The sequence below is a fragment of the Protopterus annectens genome, chromosome 3.part1 (assembly GCF_019279795.1).
Source record: "Protopterus annectens isolate FY-2018-M chromosome 3.part1, PAN1.0, whole genome shotgun sequence".
Classification (NCBI taxonomy): domain Eukaryota; kingdom Metazoa; phylum Chordata; order Ceratodontiformes; family Protopteridae; genus Protopterus; species Protopterus annectens.
The window spans coordinates 1395392089-1395414256 of NC_056732.1; the positions used below are offsets into that span (position 1 = coordinate 1395392089).

General features: G+C 36.9%; 1 protein-coding gene across 8 annotated transcripts in view; it reads left to right on the forward strand.

Moving 5' to 3' along the window:
• The window catches only part of RAB3IL1 (RAB3A interacting protein like 1), a 606739-nt gene that overhangs the window by 559061 nt on the left and 25510 nt on the right, over positions 1–22168 (forward strand). For all 8 annotated transcript variants that reach the window (XM_044067439.1, XM_044067437.1, XM_044067441.1 and 5 more), the window contains one exon: positions 2843–2942. In XM_044067439.1, coding sequence (XP_043923374.1) covers positions 2843–2942 — 100 coding nt within the window. The remainder of the gene's footprint in view (positions 1–2842; positions 2943–22168) is intronic.

Genomic DNA, 22168 nt, shown 5'->3' on the forward strand with positions numbered 1-22168 from the left:
CTCTCCCCTGCCTTTATGTTTTCCTCAGAAAATGGGAGAATGAAAATATTTCTAAGCATACCATACTGTAGGTAGTATTTATTGTTTTAGTAGTCATCCCAGTCCATGATGGTCTGCCATAACTCTGTAACAAGAGCCAGCAGGGTCTCTAGGCTTACTGTAATATACTCTATTTAGACAAAATCCAGAAAGTGCTGTCTGTAATTGATATAAACTTGTAGATATTTAATTGTAAAGTTCAAAACTAAAAGGATCACAGGCTTAAAATACAAGGGCTACCAGGAGAGACTGGAAGAACTGTCCCATTATTCGGTGTCCTGTAGATTCCAGGGGTGGCAGTCTATGTCTTCCGTTTCAGCCCATTAGAGACCAAGTTGTCCAAGACCTCTTATATCTTCACAAATAAAACAGTTGCAATAACACAAGAACCAGAGTTCTAAACCTGCTTCACCAAATAAACAAAATATGTTAGAGAGATTTGTCATGAAACTTACTCCTCTAGAACAATCTGCAAAATAAGAATTTCAATGTACTGTGTGACTTTGTCTCTAGTACATATGACCATAAAGTTGAATTGAATTGAACATTCACTCCAAATTAAGCAATACAACACACTAGCTTCTTTCTGAGTTAAACAATAGGAATCCTATTCATAAATTCACCCCGGTATGGCAGTCTTGTTACTGCTTGAAAAAATAGTTAGGGTCTGCAAGTCTTAAATGGACACATGGCCCAGTTGCATTTTATTTTCTATGATTCTGTGATTATATGTTACATAGGGTATTCAATTCTGCTAAAATTGCTGTCTCAGAGTAGTTGAGTCTCCAGATTGCTGTCAGCTGACATGCCTTCTCTGGAGGAGCTGGATATCTTCCCCTCATCTGCAGTATTCTGGTTTCCCCCATATCCCAAAGGCATACTGTAGGTGAACGGGTAATCCTGTAAATTGACTGCAAAGGTGTGAGGGTCAAGTGAGGTTGTGTATGTACATCTGCTGTGATGGGTTGATGACTCATTCATGATGAACAGCTATACCTTGTGCACACTGAAATATGTGATAGATTCCAGATATACTTCAGTCTTGAATTGGTTCATGAGAATAATCCGAAAATGAATGAATGAGTGAGTGAATGTATATATGCTACAGGGAAAACAAGTATGAAATGGGTGAAATGTGTCATCTATGAGAAGTGTAGCATGAGCATTTAATGCAGAGTGTTACAACACCATAGTGGACTGTTTTTTTGTTCAAATTGTCCTAGGACATAAGCTAAGGGGAGACATGAATTTTAAATGTAGTTTACATTTAAAATGGCACATAACTGCTCGCATTCTTTTAGATTCTAAAAGTATGCCACAATAAATCATGGATAACTTCTCAGCATAATTGAATATTTAGTTTAACTGATATACTGTGTGACAGTAGTTGAGAAAACTGCAGGTTTAAATATAATAAATGTACATAGTGCTAAATAAATAAACCATGAGACTTTCTCTGTCAGAATTAATCAAGATGCATGTGTCCAAGCAAATAATGGCATGTCTGAAATCAATGTGAGATATTGGAAAAGTTCTGTGTTTGAATTTTTGAAGCTGAGAAACCATAAAACCCAAATAACATCATAGAAAAGGTACTGGATTGTAGGATTACTTTTGACAGATCTAAATTCACTAAAATTTGTCACATCTTCTTGAATGAAAAGGAGTGGCTGAGTTGCCAATGAAGGTGGTGGCAGCGACAACCATTACTCCTAAGTTGTGAAGGTAATGTTGTTTAAGGAAGTGGATGACAGGGATTGCTACCTGTATGAGGATGTTTATACTTCCTAACACAAAAACTCATATATGCACACACACACACACACACACACACACACACACACACACACACACACACACACACACACACCACTCATCAAAAGCACGTTCATTGATGCTGCTTGCATTCCTGGGCTCAAAAATGTGATTTGTATTTTTGAATAGTAAGCTTTTTTGTCAGTTCCTGGGTAGAAATTTTGAAGAAAATTGTTGCTGAGTCCACAAGTTATGGTAATAAAAATTACAGTTATGCATAATACTATGCTTAGAATACAATAGATTTCAGTTTACATTTCAAAGTCTTACTTTTTTGTGTTTCTTTATTGTTGCTAATTGAGCAGCCCACATAAAGTAATTAGCATGGGTAAAGAGAAATTCTTTGAATCCAGCTAGTTAAGAGGATATCCAGTGGTTAAGTAATTAAAATAGTCCCAAAAGCTATAATTTTAGTAAATTTTGTTATTTTATTCTTGGGTAGACAGTACATAAGCTTCTTGGACTGACTTTATTTTGTGCTTGCGTGTAGAGCTTATATGCATAAAAATATGTATATTGCTGCATTATAATTGCATTTTGAATATTGTTTGTTTTGCCTGCCAAAGGTTTGCTGTGCATATAAAAATAGGGAAAAAAAAAGTTGTAAGATTTGAATGGGCAAACAATTTCAGATGTTTTAAACAGTTAGTTTTATCAGGCTAAACAGCTTTTGGACTTTTCTTTTAAAAGCATTGGTTTTCAGTATTCGCAGGAAATGCTGCTTTTGTCAGTTTTTTCAGCTTTGGAAGCTGAAGATGCCACATAAACTTAAGACTGGCAGATTAGTAGTTATGTTTGTTATACAGCAAGCAACTGTTTTGAAGGCATGTTTTATAAATGTGTCAAGTTATAAGTTCATACATGTATCTGTGATTTTATTTCTTGAAAGCTATTTTCAGCTAGGATATCATCTAAGGCCATCAATTTTGTCTTCTGTCCCAGGTTTTGCTGTCCATTGTGTAAGATGAATTTTCTTTTTTCTCTACAGAAAGTGTGCCTTGACTGGACTGTCAAAGGCTTGTAAACATCGAATCAAACTAGGAGATACTGGAAACTATTACTACATCTCACCATCATGCAGGGCCAGGGTATGATTTTTAGTAGCCCAATCTCCTGCGTCATTATGAATATTTATTTTATCTGTCTATATTCCTTGATCTCTTTTTTTTACCATTTCATGCTAATCTACACCTTAATGCCTTGTTGTCCTCCTTTATTAGGTATTTGCTGCAGTGGGCTCTGCTTATTATGTTTGATATTATATGTTGATGCCGATTACTAGTGTGCCAGCCTATGCAACTGTAAGCATCTGCTGTGGAGAGTATTACCTCATATTTATTCCCAAAGTGAAGTAAGGCTGTGAAATGATCCAAAGTGTTGTGGGAAGTGATGTTTTGGTGTAAATGTATCTAGTGATGATGTTTTGAGGGCCATTGTGAGATAATCCCTAAAACAACAAAATGCCTTTTATGGTAAAACAAAGAAAATTACTTCTAAAATGTGCAAATAGTATAACACAGAGTTGAAATGGTACTAGAATGGTTGTGTATTTCACCTCTCAAACACCAAGGGAGTGGATTCAAGTCCTCAAGTGTTGCCACCTGTAAGCCTTCTTAGGAAATGTTCTACACTTGGAAAATGATCATACAAACAGAAGGTATCCAAGAAATGCACTCCAAAAGTACAGAGAAAGTACAACAGGCCATATAAACTATAGTACTTCATTTTACATAGACATAATTGCTCAGTAGATGTTATGTTTAGAACTCTTAAATGAGTAGATGAGACTATGGAAAATACAGCAGTGTTCACATTCGTTTTTTCAACATTTTTAATAAGTGGAGAGTTTGATGAGGAAAATGAGGGCATACTAAGGACACAGTGCAGAAGGGGGGAAGTTGTATAAATAAGTTAATGAAGCCACAGCTGAATGCTAATTACAATGTAATCATTTTCATCATTAAGGAAAAAAATGAGAAAAAAGATGTTTTTGAGGTCAGTGTTTGGTGTTTAGGCTTATGATGATTTTATTACGTTATGGCTTTACCGATGCAGTATTTGAAAAACAATTGAGAAAATGTGCTAGTCTGTAGGAAAGTTCTGACTTTATTTTCTACTATGAATGCCACTGCAGAATGTTTATGCATCCAAGTGGTACACCTGTAAAATGCTGAAAATCTCCAAACAAATGTTTTCTGCAAGACTTAGCTTGCCTACCTAAACAAAAGACCAGGTCCTCAAGTACAGTTGTGGGGAAGTACCTGTAAAGATTCAGCTGATAAAGCTCCCACAGGTCTATGACCTTAACCTGTAAAAACAAAGTTTCAAATTGTATGACAAAAGATGAAGTGGACAGTTAGTTCTGCATGACATAATGTGACTGTGTGCAGAAAAGAAGTACCTAATGGGAACTTTACATAAATGAAATAGGAGCACATTGGTACATCTCAAGACTGAAGTGTATACATCATGCCTTCAGAGGGTGCATTTAATGTTCAAAACAGAAATACCTGTAATTATTTTAATCATGTTCTACTTGTGGATTAATAAGCAACAGTCGAGAAATAACTGTCAGCTACTACTGCAACCAGTGGTTGTCAGCTCGTTTTGCTCATCATATGGTACTCATGACAATCCAGTGACATTAACAGGTTGCCTTGCTTTTTGCCTTCATGTTCATAGTGATCCTCAGCATTTGGTTCCAGCGTTGCAGCTAGCCTGCAGATAATATGGAAACACCACTAAATGGGTTAAGTATACTTAATAGAGGGGCCTTACATTAATTACTGTACATCTCATTCCCTTTAAGTGCAGTTTAAATGACTCTGGTTCCCCTTGTGGTTATTTATTTATTTATTTATGTATGTATGTATTTATTTATTTTGTGACTACTGGACGGTTTTTACATTCAGCCTTTAGTCAACTGCTGTGAAGCAAATGTTATGGTTTCTGCATTGTCCTGAAGTTCCTGCAGTAGACCAGCATCCATTACAAAATAAAATGTATGACAACATGGATTTATTTTTTAGCAAAAATGGATGAAAGTAGGTAGAGCTTTGTTATGTAAGCATTTTCTTTGACTTCTCAAAGGAGTATTTAAAGGGCTCCATGCATTTTCATATAGACTTGTTCTCAAAAAACATCTTTAGTGAGTATAGTACAAGTTGTGTAAAAATTCTGTCACTAATTCGTCATTCCTATGTATGGCCTTAATTGTGACATGCTCTGAGGTCGGTGATCTTTAGAATAGCCACAATTCTGTCTTGCAGCTTGTCTAGTCAGTTTTTATCAGTGATCTGCTCACAATATTCAGCTTTAATTAACTTAGAACAATACACATTTGTCACTTTTAACTTTAAGCATATACTCTCTTTACCAGTTAAAGACCTTGCATGTGTTTTCCAGGTGTTCTTTATCATTTTTGTATGTATCCAGGATAATGTATTGGTAGCAGTACATATCTGGAACTCCCTGAAGTACTAAGTCCATTAGCTGATGCCAAACAGCGGGTTAGAGATATACTTGTGACAATACAGTGTGTCTGAAAATTTTCAGAATAATTTTCTTCTTCATTCAATACTTGTATCTCTGTTATAGTGATTTTCAATAAATGCGTCCCTCCCCCATTTGAGATGTGACCATTTCTTTTATTGTTGGTATGGAAAACTATCTTGACTTTAATGGTTTGAAGTTTCCAAACATGCAAGGTTCTATTGATTTGTGTTTTTTTTTCCTTCTTGCATTATTGACGTAGGCTATTACTCTGCCTTGGATATATTCCCCACATAGTCTAGCCTGTTTAGACTAATTTCTATTTTAGATATTAAAAAAACACTTGCCATTGCCCTTGTCTTGATGAATATTTTCCCAGAATGCCTTTCTACTTCAGTTCTTTTGTTTTGGCTGTTAATTTTTCTTTGTCTTTTGTAAATATCTGCTTAGTTTCTGAAAGTATTTGCGACCGTTTTTATTTCTACTGGATTTATTGCTGACTTTAGGTGCTTTTGCAGCTTTTTGATAGAACCCCATTTTAGGCCATGTCCCTAAATCCATTATGTGTTATATAATACTGTTTTTTGAGGCTCTTAGCAGAACAATAGTGAGAGAAGAAAAGAAAACGAGCCCTTTCTATGCCTCAGATTGCTTTAAAATGTTGGTGAATGTTGTTTGCTATTGGCCAGTGTGATTGTTTGATTTCTTTCAGCTTCTGTCAGTGCTGCTGTACATTGCCTGCACGTTGCATAGTGGGGTTGCAACATGTACTGTACAGGTGCAGGTTTGGTGATCCCTACTTGTCCCAATAACCACCTAACTCTTCCCTAATCCTAATCCTATTATTGTTATCAGTGATAATTAGAAGTGCATCCAGCTGCCCACAGTTGTGTGAAGAGCCACATTCTATATCACTTATCTTCCAAGTAGCCTCTTCCAACCCACAGCTGCTCTGCATTGCCCAAAGTAACCCACAGTCGCCCCTCGGTGCACAAAACAGTCTGTAGGGGCTTCACATAGTAGCTTACTGACTCTGTGCTGTCCATTATCACAGTTACAACTCAACCTAAATCATTTTAGTTACTTTAGTCAGGCAGTGTACCTCTGCCAACCAAACCTAATTTACCTTATTTAGTTCACGTAATAACAAGCAGTGTACGTGTACCAGCTAAACCTAGCTTACGTCATTTAGTTCATATCTAGCTTACATCATTTAGTTCATATGACAATTCTGTGTAAACCCTCAATTTGAAAATCTATATAATTATATTCCTCCACAGTATAGCCCATTAACCATCTCATTAACTGAATATAGTAGTCTGTGTAATCCTAATGAATTTTCATATCTTTGGACCAAAGTGGAAGGTCTGCCTGCTTGTTTCCTTTCTGTTGTCAGCCTCAAGTTGTTTGGTATACTTAGGCAATGTAGTAAGTGCCTTATGCTCATAGATAATGAACTCAAACTTAATACAGATTATGCTAGCGAGTGATATAACTATGAAGACCTCACTTTCACAAAATACATGGACTGTGAGTAGCACACACACAACCACACTACCACTTTCAAGGGTCCTTAAGATCTTTTCACCTAACAAATATGACTATGGCATGGTGGCAGTCCATATTGGGCTGAATGAGTTGGGATGCATCCATTATTTTGGGACACTTTAACAACCTCTCAATAAACTTGAGTACCTATACCTTTAATGTAGGATAGACAAAGTCACTAAAGCAGATTGTAAACAATTCCGTAGAGGACATAATATTTTTGACATAGCCCCTGATGCCTCACAATTGTGGAGACCATTAACCAGTGACCTTTTCTTTCAAAATCTCTTCAGCCGCCAAATTGAATATGTCAGAATTCAATCGCATTTACTAATCTCGTTAGATTTTATGATGGTTTCAAAATTCAGTTATTAGCAGCATTACTGCTGACATTGCCACAGTAAGTAACTTCACAAAGGAGATGTATGTCCATTTAGATAAATTTATAGAAGCAGATATAAACGTAAGTACTGTCCTATACTAAGAAAGTAGATCATGGGCCTTAAGGACCTGAGCAACCAAGAGAGGCCAGAGGCCTTGTGCTTGTATTCAGTGTCCTATATCCCATGTCTTTATGAGTGATATGTGTCTTGTATGTATCTTGTCTTGTCTTCTGTGCCATTAGGGATCTGGCAGTCAAAAGCCTCTTATTTATTCACAAATCAAGCAGTCCAGCAAACACTAGAACTAGAGATCTGAACCCGCTTCAGCAAATAAACAAATCAGAGTGGAGAGAGAGATTTGTCATGCAACAACTACCTCTTCTTTGGAACAAAACTTCTCTCCAGATCAAATAGTGTGACACACTATATTCCTTCAAAAAGGAATTAGACAATGGGGAGGCTACTTATAAATTCCTCCCTGTATGACTAGCCTATTACTCCTTAAAAAAGGAGCGGAGGTTTAAAGGAGGGTACTGGTAAGGCATAAATGGCCACATAGTACAGTTGCTTTGTACATTCTATTATTTGTTTCCATGGGACCGGATATACCTGGCTGTTTGCTAAGTAGTAATAAGCATGAGCTGATGGAAACTCTTAAAAAGATGTTTTACCTGAGCCTAGCTACAGAGTTATCCCTGGAAATATATCATGCAACACTGGTGATGCTACTCCATAAAGGTGGCCCTGCTACTGACCTCAAAAAATATAGGTCCATCAGCGTGACCAGTGTCATTTGTAAGGCTGTGTAACACATCATAATATACATGATTAACTTTGGCATTAAAAATCGCAGCAGGCTAGATTCACAATACGTTTTTTAAAAGTTAGATTCTATCCAAAGAACCTGGTAAACTTCTTTGAGAAGGTCCTCCAAAACGGCCAGTTTCAATAAAAAAACTTTTACTGTTAGACTTCTACTGTGGGAGGGTTTTCACAGTTTAACTGTGATTCTGACACACCCTCTGATCTTCCAGCTCCACTTTCTGTGGCAGCCAGTCAGAGGCTGGAACATACGTTCACAGAAGCATTGACATCACCTACCACAAATGTAGCTGTTACCACTACTGCAGGCAAAGAGCTGGGAGCACGCAGAAAAACTTTTCAAGTAACACTACAAATACATTTAAATGGGAAGTTAAACTCCCTACTTTAGTCCAGCAGAAGCTTCCATTCCCTTTAACTTGCAAGGAATGGAAGCTGGAAAAGCAGCGCACTCGTTGAAGGAGTCGCAGCAGAACAAAAGGAAACAAGAAGAGACCACATGAGTGCTCCCAGCACAAAGAAACCAGTAAGTCGACTGATGTTGTTTTCAATGACTTAATTTTAAATCTTTCTGCATATCATCTTACAGGGTGTGAAAGAAGCGTTTTACAAAAGGGACTTTCATTTATTCCTACACAAACTTCAGACTTCACTGAAGTTATATTTGATGTTAAACTGTCTGTAAGGAATCTAATGTTAAAGGTTATGTATAAGGAGGAAAATGTAATGTCTGAGAACCAAGTTTGTAATAATGCTGTTTTTAAAAAAAAAAACAAACAAACATATTTTTGTACCTGTGTTAAATCCTTTGGTTAGTGCATTTGAGAAACTATGTATTGATGAAATGTGTAGTATTTACAATCAGAGCAAGAAATGTAAAATGCATTACAATTTAAGTAAGGATGAGTACAGTGCTTTAAAAAAGTTAGAAGAAAATGATAAGATTGTAATTAAACCTGCAGACAAGGGGGGACCAATTGTTGTAATGGACACCATTTGGTATAATGAAACTATGAACAATATGCTAGCAGATAGGAAGTTTTTATTCAACCATTAATCAAAAAAGAGTTGAGTCCATGAAGTTACTTATCTCACATTCACTGAACAAGTTACATCTAGAGAAAATGATAGATAAGAACTTATTAGATTATTTTATGGTTATAGACCCACTACTGCCTATAATACAAGGTCTTCTGAAAGTTCATAAAAATGCACAAAATCCCCCTATGTACCCTATTGTAGCAGGATGCCATTGTCTGACAGAGCTCCTCTCTATTTATTTGGAAAAAACTTTGAGACCATTGTTAAATAAGAATATGGTTATTTTGAGGGACACTGAGCATTTTCTGAACAATTTGTTTGCTTTTTTAGATGCTAACACTGGAAAAATTTTTCTGCATGAATTTATTTGTGTTACTATGAATGCCACCTCCTTATTCACTGTTATACCTAATGACGAAGGGGTCTTAAAGGTTGAACAGTTTTTGCACACTTTCTCTAACTTGGAAGAGATGGAAATCTCTGTTGTCTGTACTATATTGATAATATTGTTGGAAAGTAATGTTTTTGTATTTAATAATTCCATCTATTGGCAGTGTCATGGTGTAGCTATGGGCAGTTTGTGTGCCAATAGCTGTGCCAACAGTGTGATGGCTATGTGGGAAATGCAGCTTATACTTGAGGGAACCTACTCCAGATTTATACCTTTTTATAGAAGGTTTGTTGATGATTTGTTTTTTCTGAGTGTAGGTACTAAACAGCAGTTGAGAGTTTGAGGTGTATGTAAATAATACAACTAATTATTTACGCTTTTCTATAAATGCATCAACACACAGTATGAATTTTCTTGATGTTGAAGTGGATGAGAATGGCTCTATTTTTATTAAATTGTATAACAAACCATGCCATGTCAACCATCTTTTGTATAGGCATAGTATGCACCCCACCCACATTTTTAGTAACGTGGGTAAGAATTAAGTCTTTAGAGCCTCCAGTTTAAATGTATGTGAAAAGGAGTTTCAAGAGCAGATAGAAACTACACAGCATTATTTAAGGATGAGAGGTTATAGTGACCGAGAAGTAGTTGAAAATGTAGAGAAGGTTAAAAGCTTGAGGGGACCACTGCTAAACCTTATTTTTCAAAACCTACATCAGACAGAGTATTGTATAATAGGAACAATCAGTGTGAACTGAGGTTACCATTATATTATTCTAGTAATGTTTTTATGTACATGAATGTTATTAGAAAACACTGGAAAGTCCTTATGACAGGCAAGGATATTTCCAGAGTGATAGAGCCCACCCCAGGTTTGTATTTAGGAATATGAAATCCTTAAAAAGGACCTTAGGTCATTCAAAGAATAAACATGAATATAGCAGTAATACCACTATAGGATGTGGCACTTATAGTGTATGCACCTACATTGACAGCAGCTCTAATTTCACACACCCTGACCAGGATAGAATATATAGGTTCAAAGTCTTTGCCACTTGTAGCAGCTCGCACATTGTTTACTTGGTCCACTTTTTATTGTGTCCAAAATTTTACGTAGGCAAGATGGATTGGATGCTTAGAGAAAGAATAAAGGAACATCTGTATCATATTAGCAAAGGGAATAAAACTAATGCCCTCGCAAAACATGTCATTGCCAGTGGTAATGTGCTACTTGTAAGTTTTTGGTTATAGGGAGGGTGCATGAGACATTAAGAGGAGGTGACATCAGGAACAGTACTGAGCAGCTTGAGTCTAAGTGGATCATTAGACAGAGAGGTGATAGTGGGCATGGGCTCAATGATGTGGAACCTATAAAACCTAAACTGAAATCTAGGAACTTAAGAAATTGAATGTTTTTGCCTTTGTATTATTGTACTTTTATGTTTATATATATATATATATATATATATATATATATACATATATATTTGTTACATATGCATTTTTATGTATGCATCATGATTTCTGTACTTAGGTGTTATGCATATGCTTTTATGAGACTGTTTTATTTAAATAATTTGAGTGCTTTGATGTCACATGATTAATCAAGATAGGCAGTATATAGTATTTAAAGTGAGTTTTTTAGTTTGATAGACATTACCTGAAGAAGCAGCTTAGTCTGTGAAAGAGCTTGTGGTGTCGACAATATATTTTTTTTTGAAATTGGCCGTTTTGGAGTCCCTCTCTCTTGCTGGATTAATTTTTTGGTTTTCTTTACTGGGACTTCTTTACCAGAAGGGGTGGTATTTGTGTGTTTTGTTCTTTGAGAAGGTAAAGCAAGCTGTTGACAGTGATCACTTTGCACACACAGCTTAACTTGATTTGACCAAGGTATTGCTAGAATAATTAATAAACTAAAAGCATTACTAGTAGATCTCAATGTGGTAATATGAGCAACAAATTAACTAAACGACAGAAGCTGCAAGGTGCAGGTTGTAGGAAAAGTGTCAGGGAACATGAAGGTGATCTGTGTTGTACTGGAGGGCTCAGTGTCGGTACTGCTTTTCTTCAGTATTTACTTGTGTGACTTACAGATTAAGAAAACAAGACCTATAACTAACCATGTTTATGTATGATTGCAAACTGGGAGTTATTGTGAAATAACCCTCTGACAGAAAAGTCATTCAACAGTAGTGTACATTTATGCATGTCTGGTATATTGAAAATGGGTTTAAATTAAATGCTAAAAATGCAACATTATTGCATTTAGCAGACAAACAATCCCCCCAAACATATAGCATTGACAGTACCCCATTGGTTTGATAATTCCCCCTCTCTTGAATATCATGTAACAACTGTTGTCAAGATGTCCTTCTGCATGGCACAGCTGTTGGCCAAGGGAAAGTCATCCAGATCAAAAGAGGTTATTGTCCCCTTGTATTCAGCACTGATCATACCAGTTATAGAAAACAATGCTTCCAATGGAATATACCTCACCAGACATATCAAACAGTAAAAAGATCTCAGAGATTCCCAACAAAAAAAATCATAGGTTTAAAATCCCTAAGCTGTCAGAAAAGACTAGAAACACTGTCCCTCTTTTCTGTGTCTAATAGGTTTCTCGAAGGAGCCCTGTGTCTCGTCTTCGAAACAGTCAGGGGCCTAGTAGTCCAGTATCTGTTGTACATTTATAAGTTAAACAGTCCTACAAATACCAGATGAAGAAATCTAATTCTGTTTCAGCAGATAATGATAAGACAAGGTTGAGAAGAAAATGTTACCCGTCATCTCATTCACATTTGGAAAAGACTCCCCCTGCAGATAAAGCAGTGTGATGCACTACCTTCCTTAAAACAGGATCTGTATAACTGTATGGGTAATCATAAATTTACCCTAGGTATGACTAGACCTCCAGAAGAAGGGACGTACCTTCAAGGGTGGGAACTGGCAAATTTAATAATTGCAAGACTCACTAACCTTGAACTTCCTATGATAAAGTTAAATTAAAAAAAAAAACATGCTGGTGGCCGACCAACATAAATAAACTCTACAAGAAAAGAAAAAAATCCTTAAAGTGTACAGCATATCAAAAGACCATCATATCAAGAATAACATCAAACAATTCACTAAAAACTTGAAAAATACTATTAGGTCTACTAAAGCAGTCCATGAACTTAGATTAGCATCTGAAGCCAATTTCTTGTCATTGCTGGTCATGTGATTTTTTGAAATTGTGTAACTACCAAGTTGAGATTGACGTAATTGTTCTGATGAAGTTCAATATACACTTGAATGAAAGTGCTTAACATATTGTTTGTGGTGAATAAATGTATTTTCTGTGGAATTGTGCTGTGACTTCGTTCATTGCTTCTTGGCATGCTGTGGTTACTGATCTGGAACTTTTTTGTGTTGTGTATCTACAAGCATTGTTGGGTGTTAGTTCTTAACCTTCTGACATAGCTAAAGAAAGATTTGTGGTTATATTTTGGTTTTAGTTGCTGTTTTAAGTTCATACTCAGCTTTGAGCTTCCTAATGGTTCCATTAAACTTTGCTTACAGGTGTTGTCAAGGTATGTAAAATGAGACCTCTTATAAGCAATTTCTTTCTCTTGGTATATCATTAATTTATACAGATACTCTACCATGTGGGTTTGTTTTTAAATTTCCTGTTATATTGCTGGAGATATATGCCTATATAAATGGGAGTTAGACGTCGGACCTTAAGGACAGCTTTAGCAATGGGAACCATCAGAGAAGGATTACAGCAAACTTTGTTTAGGTCATCATGTAACTGAAGAAAGTTTGCTGTAGAGCATGTTGTTAGAGTGAATAAAACTAATTTTCAGATTCATCCAGAATATCTTATTTTGTTAAGTTGGTTGTGGTCACAGACACTTGGCACAGATTGTGTTTTGGTTATGAGTTTTTTTTATTGCATGCTTGTTAACTGCTTTCCTTTGGATTGTTTTATAGAAGTCCCTAAACACAGAAGTACTTACAAGTGAAGTAACAAAAGTTTTAAAGGAAAAGGTCACTAATATATGGAGAAATGCAAAAAGTAACCATATTTGTAAGGACCAGATCAAGGATATTGGGGCATCTAGTAGAAAGATTAATTACTGGTAAAATATAATTAGCGTTTATAATGTCAAGGATGCATTGGGAATGCTGACCATTGGCAATGTAGAACAGTTTATTGATGAATACTTAAAGACCCCCAATAGAAAATTGTTGGGTTTAATGTTGATTTCAGCTAAGCTGCTAAAATAGCAATCCTGTTCAGAAGACATAGAGGATGTTCTTTAATGACCTTGGAAGTGGTAATTAAACTTGCTTATTGTAATTTGGGCATCTAGGAGTTGAAATTTGGTGTCCCAAGCAATGTGTCATGAGATGAGGTTACCATTGACAAAGGCAACCATTTAAAATGCTGAGACATACTAGACCAAGTCCCGAGACTGAATGGCCAAAAAATAGACTTGCATATACTAAATACAAGATGGCCATTTCTCAGGTTATTCTCTTTTTATCTGAGGTACAGCAATCTTGGAATTGGAATATATAAGTCTGGGGATTGTGGAGGGCTTGCCCCCCCACACTGAGGAGAAGAAGATTAAAGGATAAAGCAGAAGAGCAATGTTAAAGATTAAATCTCCTGGAGTTTCTTTTTTTCAGTGTGTCTACACTCAGCATTTCGAGTGTCAACATTTCAGTAAGGAGCTTCGACCAGTCCTGATACTCCCCTGCAGTTGCCAGTAGTTATGAAGACAAATTAGGCACTATACTAAGGAGCAGAGGGAGTACTTTCTTTGCTTAAAAAAACATGTCTGCATAAATTCACGTATATGAATGTATTCAAGTTGCAGGATGGCCGCAATTTCAAGCATCTTTTTTTTTGTTAAGATTCCCACTGTGGAGTAGAGCCACATTAATGTGTTTCAAATTAGAATTTTTACTAAGTTGGAATGTCCATCAGATGGACTCTGCCTAAAAAGGCATTATAGGGACAGTAAAGACTTTAGACAGAATGTGAAAGCCTTCATAAGAGAGGTGCAGACCATCCCTGGCAAAGCAGGAATGCTGGTCAGCCATCTCATTCCAAGCTGACACACAATGGATCCCCATGGAATGTCACCAGCTACATAGCCAATTATCTTGTCTTTGAATGTTAGCATCATGCTGGGTGATGACAAAATACCACTCAAGTACACTGTCTTTCCTGCCTAAGACACGCACACACACACACCAATCAAGCTCAGGTATATCATTTTGCATGTCCCTCTGGGTAGAGTGCCTACGATCATTTTCACCCATCTGGACAACTGTCAGGTGATAATCACATATGTCTGAATGGAAGTATGTAAAAGCCTTTGTTACATCCCATATCCTCTCTCCAGGAAGGTAGGTAACTGTGACACTGTTCTTATCCAGCCTGGTGAGGGTGGTGTCTGTATGCCTGACAGAAAAGACACATATTACTAAAATATTACTATGGTTAGATGTAATCTCTTTGGGCAGTAAGGGCTTTTGACTCTCAGAGGTTTGTGTACTAACTGCAGGTGTGAAGGTTGAAGACAGGTGTGTTGTGTGATCTAATGTCTAAGATTTCTAACCTAGTCTAGCCTTGGAGACTTGGGCAGTGTTTGCTTTAGAATGTCACCATAAGTTAATTTAGTGGAAGCACACTGTACTGTGTATGGATGTGTGTTGGGCTTACTGAATATGCTCCAAGGTAGAAGTTAGCCTTCAAGTTAAGTAAGTGCTTCCTTTCACACACCGAAGCATTGTGAAGTAACAGTAAAATGTGCTATCAGGCTGGCTACAGAAGGGGCAAAGACTGACTGACTGACATTCTGTATTGGCCAGTGCAGATAAAGAGATATAGCAAACAAGATAACTTAAAAACTTACTTTGGTATAAGACAGAGGAGGATAATTGACTGGATTAGAAAAAGATAATAATATGGGATACAGCTAAGGATACAAGAATATGAGCTGCGACTGTTGCAGTTTTCACAAGTGAAAAATAAATGAATAAAAATTTCAGAAATATGTAGAAGCAAGAAGGTAATCGGTAAAAAGTGGACATTTTAAATCAAATAGCTTTACCTAGCAGACCAATACAATCTCTACCTTGGCCAACATGTTTACTACCTAACTAGTGAAAGCAATGAACAACAGATAGTTTAACCCAATGGATCCAGGTACTGTACCTGTAATAACTATAGGTAATGTAAATAAGCAGTTTCAGGTGCAGTAACTGTAAAGCAAATATTTCCATTGCAGTAACAGTCAGACAGCTCTGTGCTCTCTAGTACCGTATTGTAGGATAGTTGCTTTAAAGTACTGCAACAGTATGGTTATCGGTAACTAGTAGAAATGCAACACCAGTGGAATCAATAACTGAGAAAATAAGGCAGTTTGTGTTTTATATACATGGTATCAGTAACAGGCAACAGTGTAGCATTATCTTTGATATTGTCATAGTGAACAACAGTACCAAGCAACGAGGAGCACTAGTGTAATATTAATTAAACTTAATAGCACTTTGGACAACCAAATAAAATTGAACAACAGTCCTATGTTATTTAAACTCAGTTCCACAACAGTTAGCAGAACAAAGTGCTAATTTCAGCAGTGCCCAAAAGTGCAGTTAATAAGCAAAAAAAATAAAAATATTTCACTGTATGTAATAAGGCAGTAGAAAAGTCAATCACAGTAGTGCACCTAACTTGTGAAAAAGAAGACACTGAAATTGATTTCACATATAACAAAGATTAAGAGGTTGCCTTATATTTTGTAGATGCTTGTGTTGGATAGGTGATCGGATCAAAACTATCTCTCACAGCTGTGCTTGCTCAGCAGTGAGCTGAAATGAGCATGCTTACTAGTATTTAAGGTCTGCAAGGCTCTCCTCTTCAGAAGCTGGTCAGTCAAAATGCAGCCAATGCCCCCAGAGGAACAGGCCAGAAACAAGCTCTCCAGTCATTTACTGTAGCCATAGCTTCATATGTGTGTACTAGGATAATGACCACAAGGGCCTTTTTAAGCCTAGCCAAGCATCCCAAATCTCTGACAAATTCCTGTACCCTTCATAAGTATATGCAGGGGTCTGGAAGAGGATTCATTTTCAAGCAGGGGGCCTGGAAAATTAACCATTTTCAGACTGCCTGTGTCCTTTATTAATGTAGGTACCAAACCAGGGATTAATTTTTTGTTTTCCATCCAGTTGTCGAAGTAACACTTGAGTTGGTTTAGGGAGAAACTCTACTTCACATGGATGGGGTACCTATTTCAGTGAAAGGGTAGTCTCTGGGATGCATACCTGTCTCTCCAGCAGGGTCCTGTTTGTATCACAGGCAAGTTTAAGTCTTTAGAATGTAATTCTGGCGCTTTTTGTTTTGTGGATATGCAAGAGATCCATCAGGGTGGGGTCTGACAATGCTTTATATGCTAGGCGTAGGTCTCCCCTCAACAGCCTGTAGGAGACAGAATACAGGGATAGGAATTTGAGGTGGTCTGTATAGGAGATATTACTTGCATCCTTTATTCGTTCAATAAGGAACGTCTGTGGACTTTCCAATTGGTGGATGTGTCTGGTTCATACCTCTCAACTGTCCAGATTTTTGCCTCATATTTTTTGTGTGTTCCTCATAACATTTGTGGTTTTCTGGCAAATTACTGTGGACTGAATAATGACATGCATTTGAATTTCAGACTTCATATCTTTCAGAAAATACATGCTAACACACATCCTGTTATTCTAGCAACTAAGTTTATAAGAGCAATATTTAAAATCTGTCCTTATTTTTGGTCCTTTTTCCCCTCATTATTTTAGGCTTTGTCCAGATTTCTTGTGATAAGAGGTTGAGAGGTATCATCTGGTTAGGTGCATACCAAAACGGGCATTGTACTGAATGACGAGTTTGACAAATGCTGAATATAGTGGAACAATAACATCCCTGGACCTAGATGCCATACCTTTGTTTATAATAAAGTTGGACATTTAATAGTTGGGTAATTCAAATCAACCATGAATATGGTATTGGATTGGATGATTAATGTTCCCAGGAAATTTAAATACATAAAAGGCAAACACTGAGTTCTTCAAAACCAAAGTCATTAAACACAGAACCGCTGCCCAATAACAATAAAGGTTGTCCTCCTCTGTATAGATCAAAAAGCTTCACAAGGATGAATGGTGAACCTTTTATTTACAATAAGACATACCAAATAAATACATAAATACTCCTTAGATTTAGCGCGCTTTCATCTCATATCCTGAGACTTCATCAGAATCATCTGTGAAAACTCATCAAACGCATTTAAATAACATTACATTCATTTTCATTGGTTGTCATTAATTCTCAGCACTATTACATCACTGTTCTACTAAAAACAGCAAAATTGCTGATAATTAATTCAGTCCAAAACTAAAATGAAAATTGAAAATGATTGTGGTATAAATTACTCAAAGTAGTTGCATATAATTTAATATATGTATAATAAATATAAGTAAATACATAATAAGTACAAACATTCTTTCCCATATGTAACCTGGTAGTATTATACTGTTAAAACATCTAGTTATTCTAAAAACATCACCTAAAATGTCCACTGCAGATTACTCAAATGTATATGTTATTTAATATTCATATAAATATTACAGTAAAATATATAAAAATGTATAAAATATACTATATAAAATGTATAAAATATACTGTAATCAACTTAATTCTAATATATATAATTATTATTATTAATTATTTATATTTAGTGTGTGAATTTATAAGAATTAAGTTGATTACAGTATATTTTATACATTTTATATAGTATATTTTATACATTTTTATATATTTTACTGTAATATTTATATGAATATTAAATAACTTATATACATTTGAGTAATCTGCAGTGGACATTTTAGGTGATGTTTTTAGAATAACTAGATGTTTTAACAGTATAATACTACCAGGTTACATATGTGAAAGAATATTTGTATTTAATATGTATTTACTTATATTATATTTATTATACATATATTAAGTTATATGCAACTACTTTGAGTAATTTATACCACAATCATTTTCAATTTTCATTTTAGTTTTGGACTGAATTAATTATCAGCAATTTTGCTGTTTTTAGAAGAACAGTGATGTAATAGTGCTGAGAATTAATGACAACCAATGAAAATGAATGTAATGTTATTTAAATACGTTTGATGAGTTTTCACAGATGATTCTGATGAAGTCTCAAGATATGAGATGAAAGCATGCTAAATCTAAGGAGTATTTATGTATTTATTTGGTATGTCTTACTGCAAATAAAAGGTTCACCATTCATCGTTGTGGAAGCTTTTTGATCTATACAGAGGAGGACAACCTTTATTGTTATTGGGCAGTGGTTGTGTGTTTAGTGACTTTAAATTTAAATACATGTTATGGGTGTCCTGGGTTATGCAGGGGACCTATAACTTACAAGGGAATGATATAGATTTTACCTGTGCTAATCTGAGAGTAGAGAAGCTCAAGTGCATTGTCCTGTTTGAGCAGCCTTGAGGTATATCTATTTTTGACGTAAATTGAGAAACTCCCACCTAAGCACCATGTTCGGTCATAGCCTCACCTCACCTCAGGCTTTGTGCCCATTGAACGGCACACAGCAACGGTTATCCCACTCCACAAAGGGGGAGCCACCATGGACCCCAGGAGCTACCGCCCCATTAGCCTGGTCTGCAAGGCCAAGGAACGTATCATCATGGATCTTATACACAAAGACATTGGTAATCTCCAAACTCTGGACCCCACCCAGTTTGGGTTTGTAAAAGGAAGATCATGTATCCTAAACCTGATAGACTTCTTTGAAGCAGTCACCAAAGCTGTAGACGAGGGTAAGATGGTTCACACAGCCTATCTAAATCTCGCCAAGGCTTTTGACACCACCCCCCACTCTGGAATTATAGATAAACTCACTAAACTAGGTATAAATTCCTATGTCACAAGATGGGTTGACAACTGGCTCACTGACAGAACCCACACTGTGAAAGTAGCAGACTCCAAATCCGCCTTCAGACCAGTGACAAGTGGAGTACCACAGGGTTCAGTCCTGAGTCCTCTTGTGTTTGGTGTCTACTTTTCTGAAGTACAAGCTAACACAGAAGTTCTTTGGCTAATGAAGTTCGCAGATGACTGCAAACTAGGAGCCATAATCGAAACTCCTAAGGATGTGGGCATCCTACAAAAGGACCTAACGGAGACAGATGCCTGGTGTCAAAGTCATGGCCTGAAGCTCAATGCCAAAAAGTGTATTGTCATCCCCTTTGGTAAAAACTCTGTACCCATAAGCTACCACATAGGTGGTAGTCTAGTTAACACCGAAAGTGTGATAAGAGACCTTGGGAAACAGGTGGACAGTAGTCTGTCCTTTGATAATCACATCGCCACAGTAGTCAGGAAATCCTTCTGCGTGGCACACTTTATCACAAAAGGTTTCTCATCCAGGAAAAAAGAGGTAATTGTTCCCCTCTACTCATTACCCATTAGACCCATTATAGAGTACAATGCCCCTTTTGGTATGTACCTCAGAAGACATCTACAACAACTGGAAAGGCCTCAGAAACACCTCACAAAGAAGATTACTGGCCTCAAACAGATGGTCCTATGCAGACCGTCTCAAAAAACTCCAGCTTTACTCCGTTGTATATCCCCTACTCAGAGGCGATCTCTGTCTAATATACAAAGCGATGTCAAACCCAGAGCTGTTGGACATGCTCCACTTAAAGAAATCCCAATCCCTCTGAGCTACATGCTTTAGGGACCTAAACCTTGTCACTGCAATAAACAGAACATGCTGGAGGGATAGATTCCTGTCCCAGAGACTTCCCATACTCTGAAACAGGCTACTTATCTATATCAAACAAAGTTCCTCATTAGCACTCTTCAAGAAAAATCTTGATGATTAGTTGGGAAATAGGAAATCTCCCCCCCCCCCCAGGGATCACCTCTGTGGCTCTGCTCGACAGGAGCACAGGGTAATAATTTTCTTGGGTGGCGAAAGCCAGGGTACCTTTTTGGCTAGGCTTATATAGGCCCTACGGTCAATAGCCTAGTACCTACCTATGAACTTTCAGCTTTCATCCCTGTCTGTATAGTAGCTAGTTTAAATATATGGAAGGCATTATAGCTTTGGACTGAGATGTGCTCTCCATGGCTATAAACCATGTCTCAGTGACTGCACAGATATAAGCATTCTTTAGGGTGAGGAGAGCTTGTGGGTAGTGGAGTTTCTTGTTTAGACTCCTAGCATTGAACAGTAACATCTTTAGATTTTCTTGGCTTTGATTTGCTATGTCAGAAGTACTTTGGCATTGCCTAAAAAATGCTCAGGTAGCTGTTACGTGGAAGCAAAAAGAAGAACTTTAATCCTTTACTAGAACCCAAGCTCAGGTACTGTCACATGGAAGTCTGTGCTCTCACTAAAGGCTAGAACACTGCATACCTGGTCCTAGGAAACAGATGAAGTCCTTGTAGGTCAATGAACTAGTAGGAAGTCAGACAGAGAAGGTCTGTGTAATCTTTTCCGCTTTCTCTGTAGCCTTCTTGTCTAAAGAGTAGCCCAGAAGTAAAGAGAACTGAAGTGAACAAGCATCCTGATGTTCAAAATCTGTTAGGCTCTGCCCTTGCAAAAGCCAGAAGCCAGCCAGTCAAAATGCAACCATTGCTTCTGCAAAAAACAGCCAACCAAAAACAAGCATTCCAATCCTTCAGTGGAATCTAAAAATCAGGTAGCTGTCATATGGAAGCTTCTTCTCTCACCAGTGTCTGAAATGCTGCAGACCATTATGTAAAGATTAAAGATTTACAGTAAACTACATCCAACCTTGATCTCAAAGGTGATGAAATTGAATATTGGATTGAGTTATCCTTCATAAAAATGCTAAACTGAAAAGCCGAATAAGACACCACCAGAAAACTTTTTGTATTCCCTGAAAAAAAGCCAAAGGTCCGGGTTCTATCGCATCGTCTGTGCATCTGTGCAGCAGATTCCCAAAGTAATAAATGATCCAGATATTAGAAAACATTATCATTCTTAAGTGTCACTTTCAATTGCTATAAACTCCAGACCATGGGTGGTAATTATCAAGTGTTTTTTTTTTTTTGTATCCCATAATCCATTGACCTCAGGATTGTTATACATTTAGTAAAATGATATAGGTTCAAAGCCCTTCATAGCAGGGCATAGGAGACTTTGCCTCCTTTAAAATAATCTATTCTGAATTGCAAGCCTTTTAAAAGTCTCTATTAAACTTTTACTTGGTCATTTGTGTGTGTATGCATGTGAAAATGTGGGTGTGTGTGTTTGTGCTTAGGGTGCAGTGAGCTAAATGGATACATATTACGTCGTCGAACCGTAACAAGTTTGAATGCCATATTGTCGAACCCATATGTTCGAACTTGGAAAAGTTTGAACGTTTCAGTGGAGATCCCCATTCAGTGCAGAAAGAGAAGATTTCTCTTTACTGCACTGTAGTGTGATCTCGGAGTTGGTATATTTAAAGAGCTGGGGGTGGGGGGTGCAGGGAGGCTTGCCCCCCTGCTTACAACCATCGGGTAGTTTTTCTCTGTTTTTTATTTTAT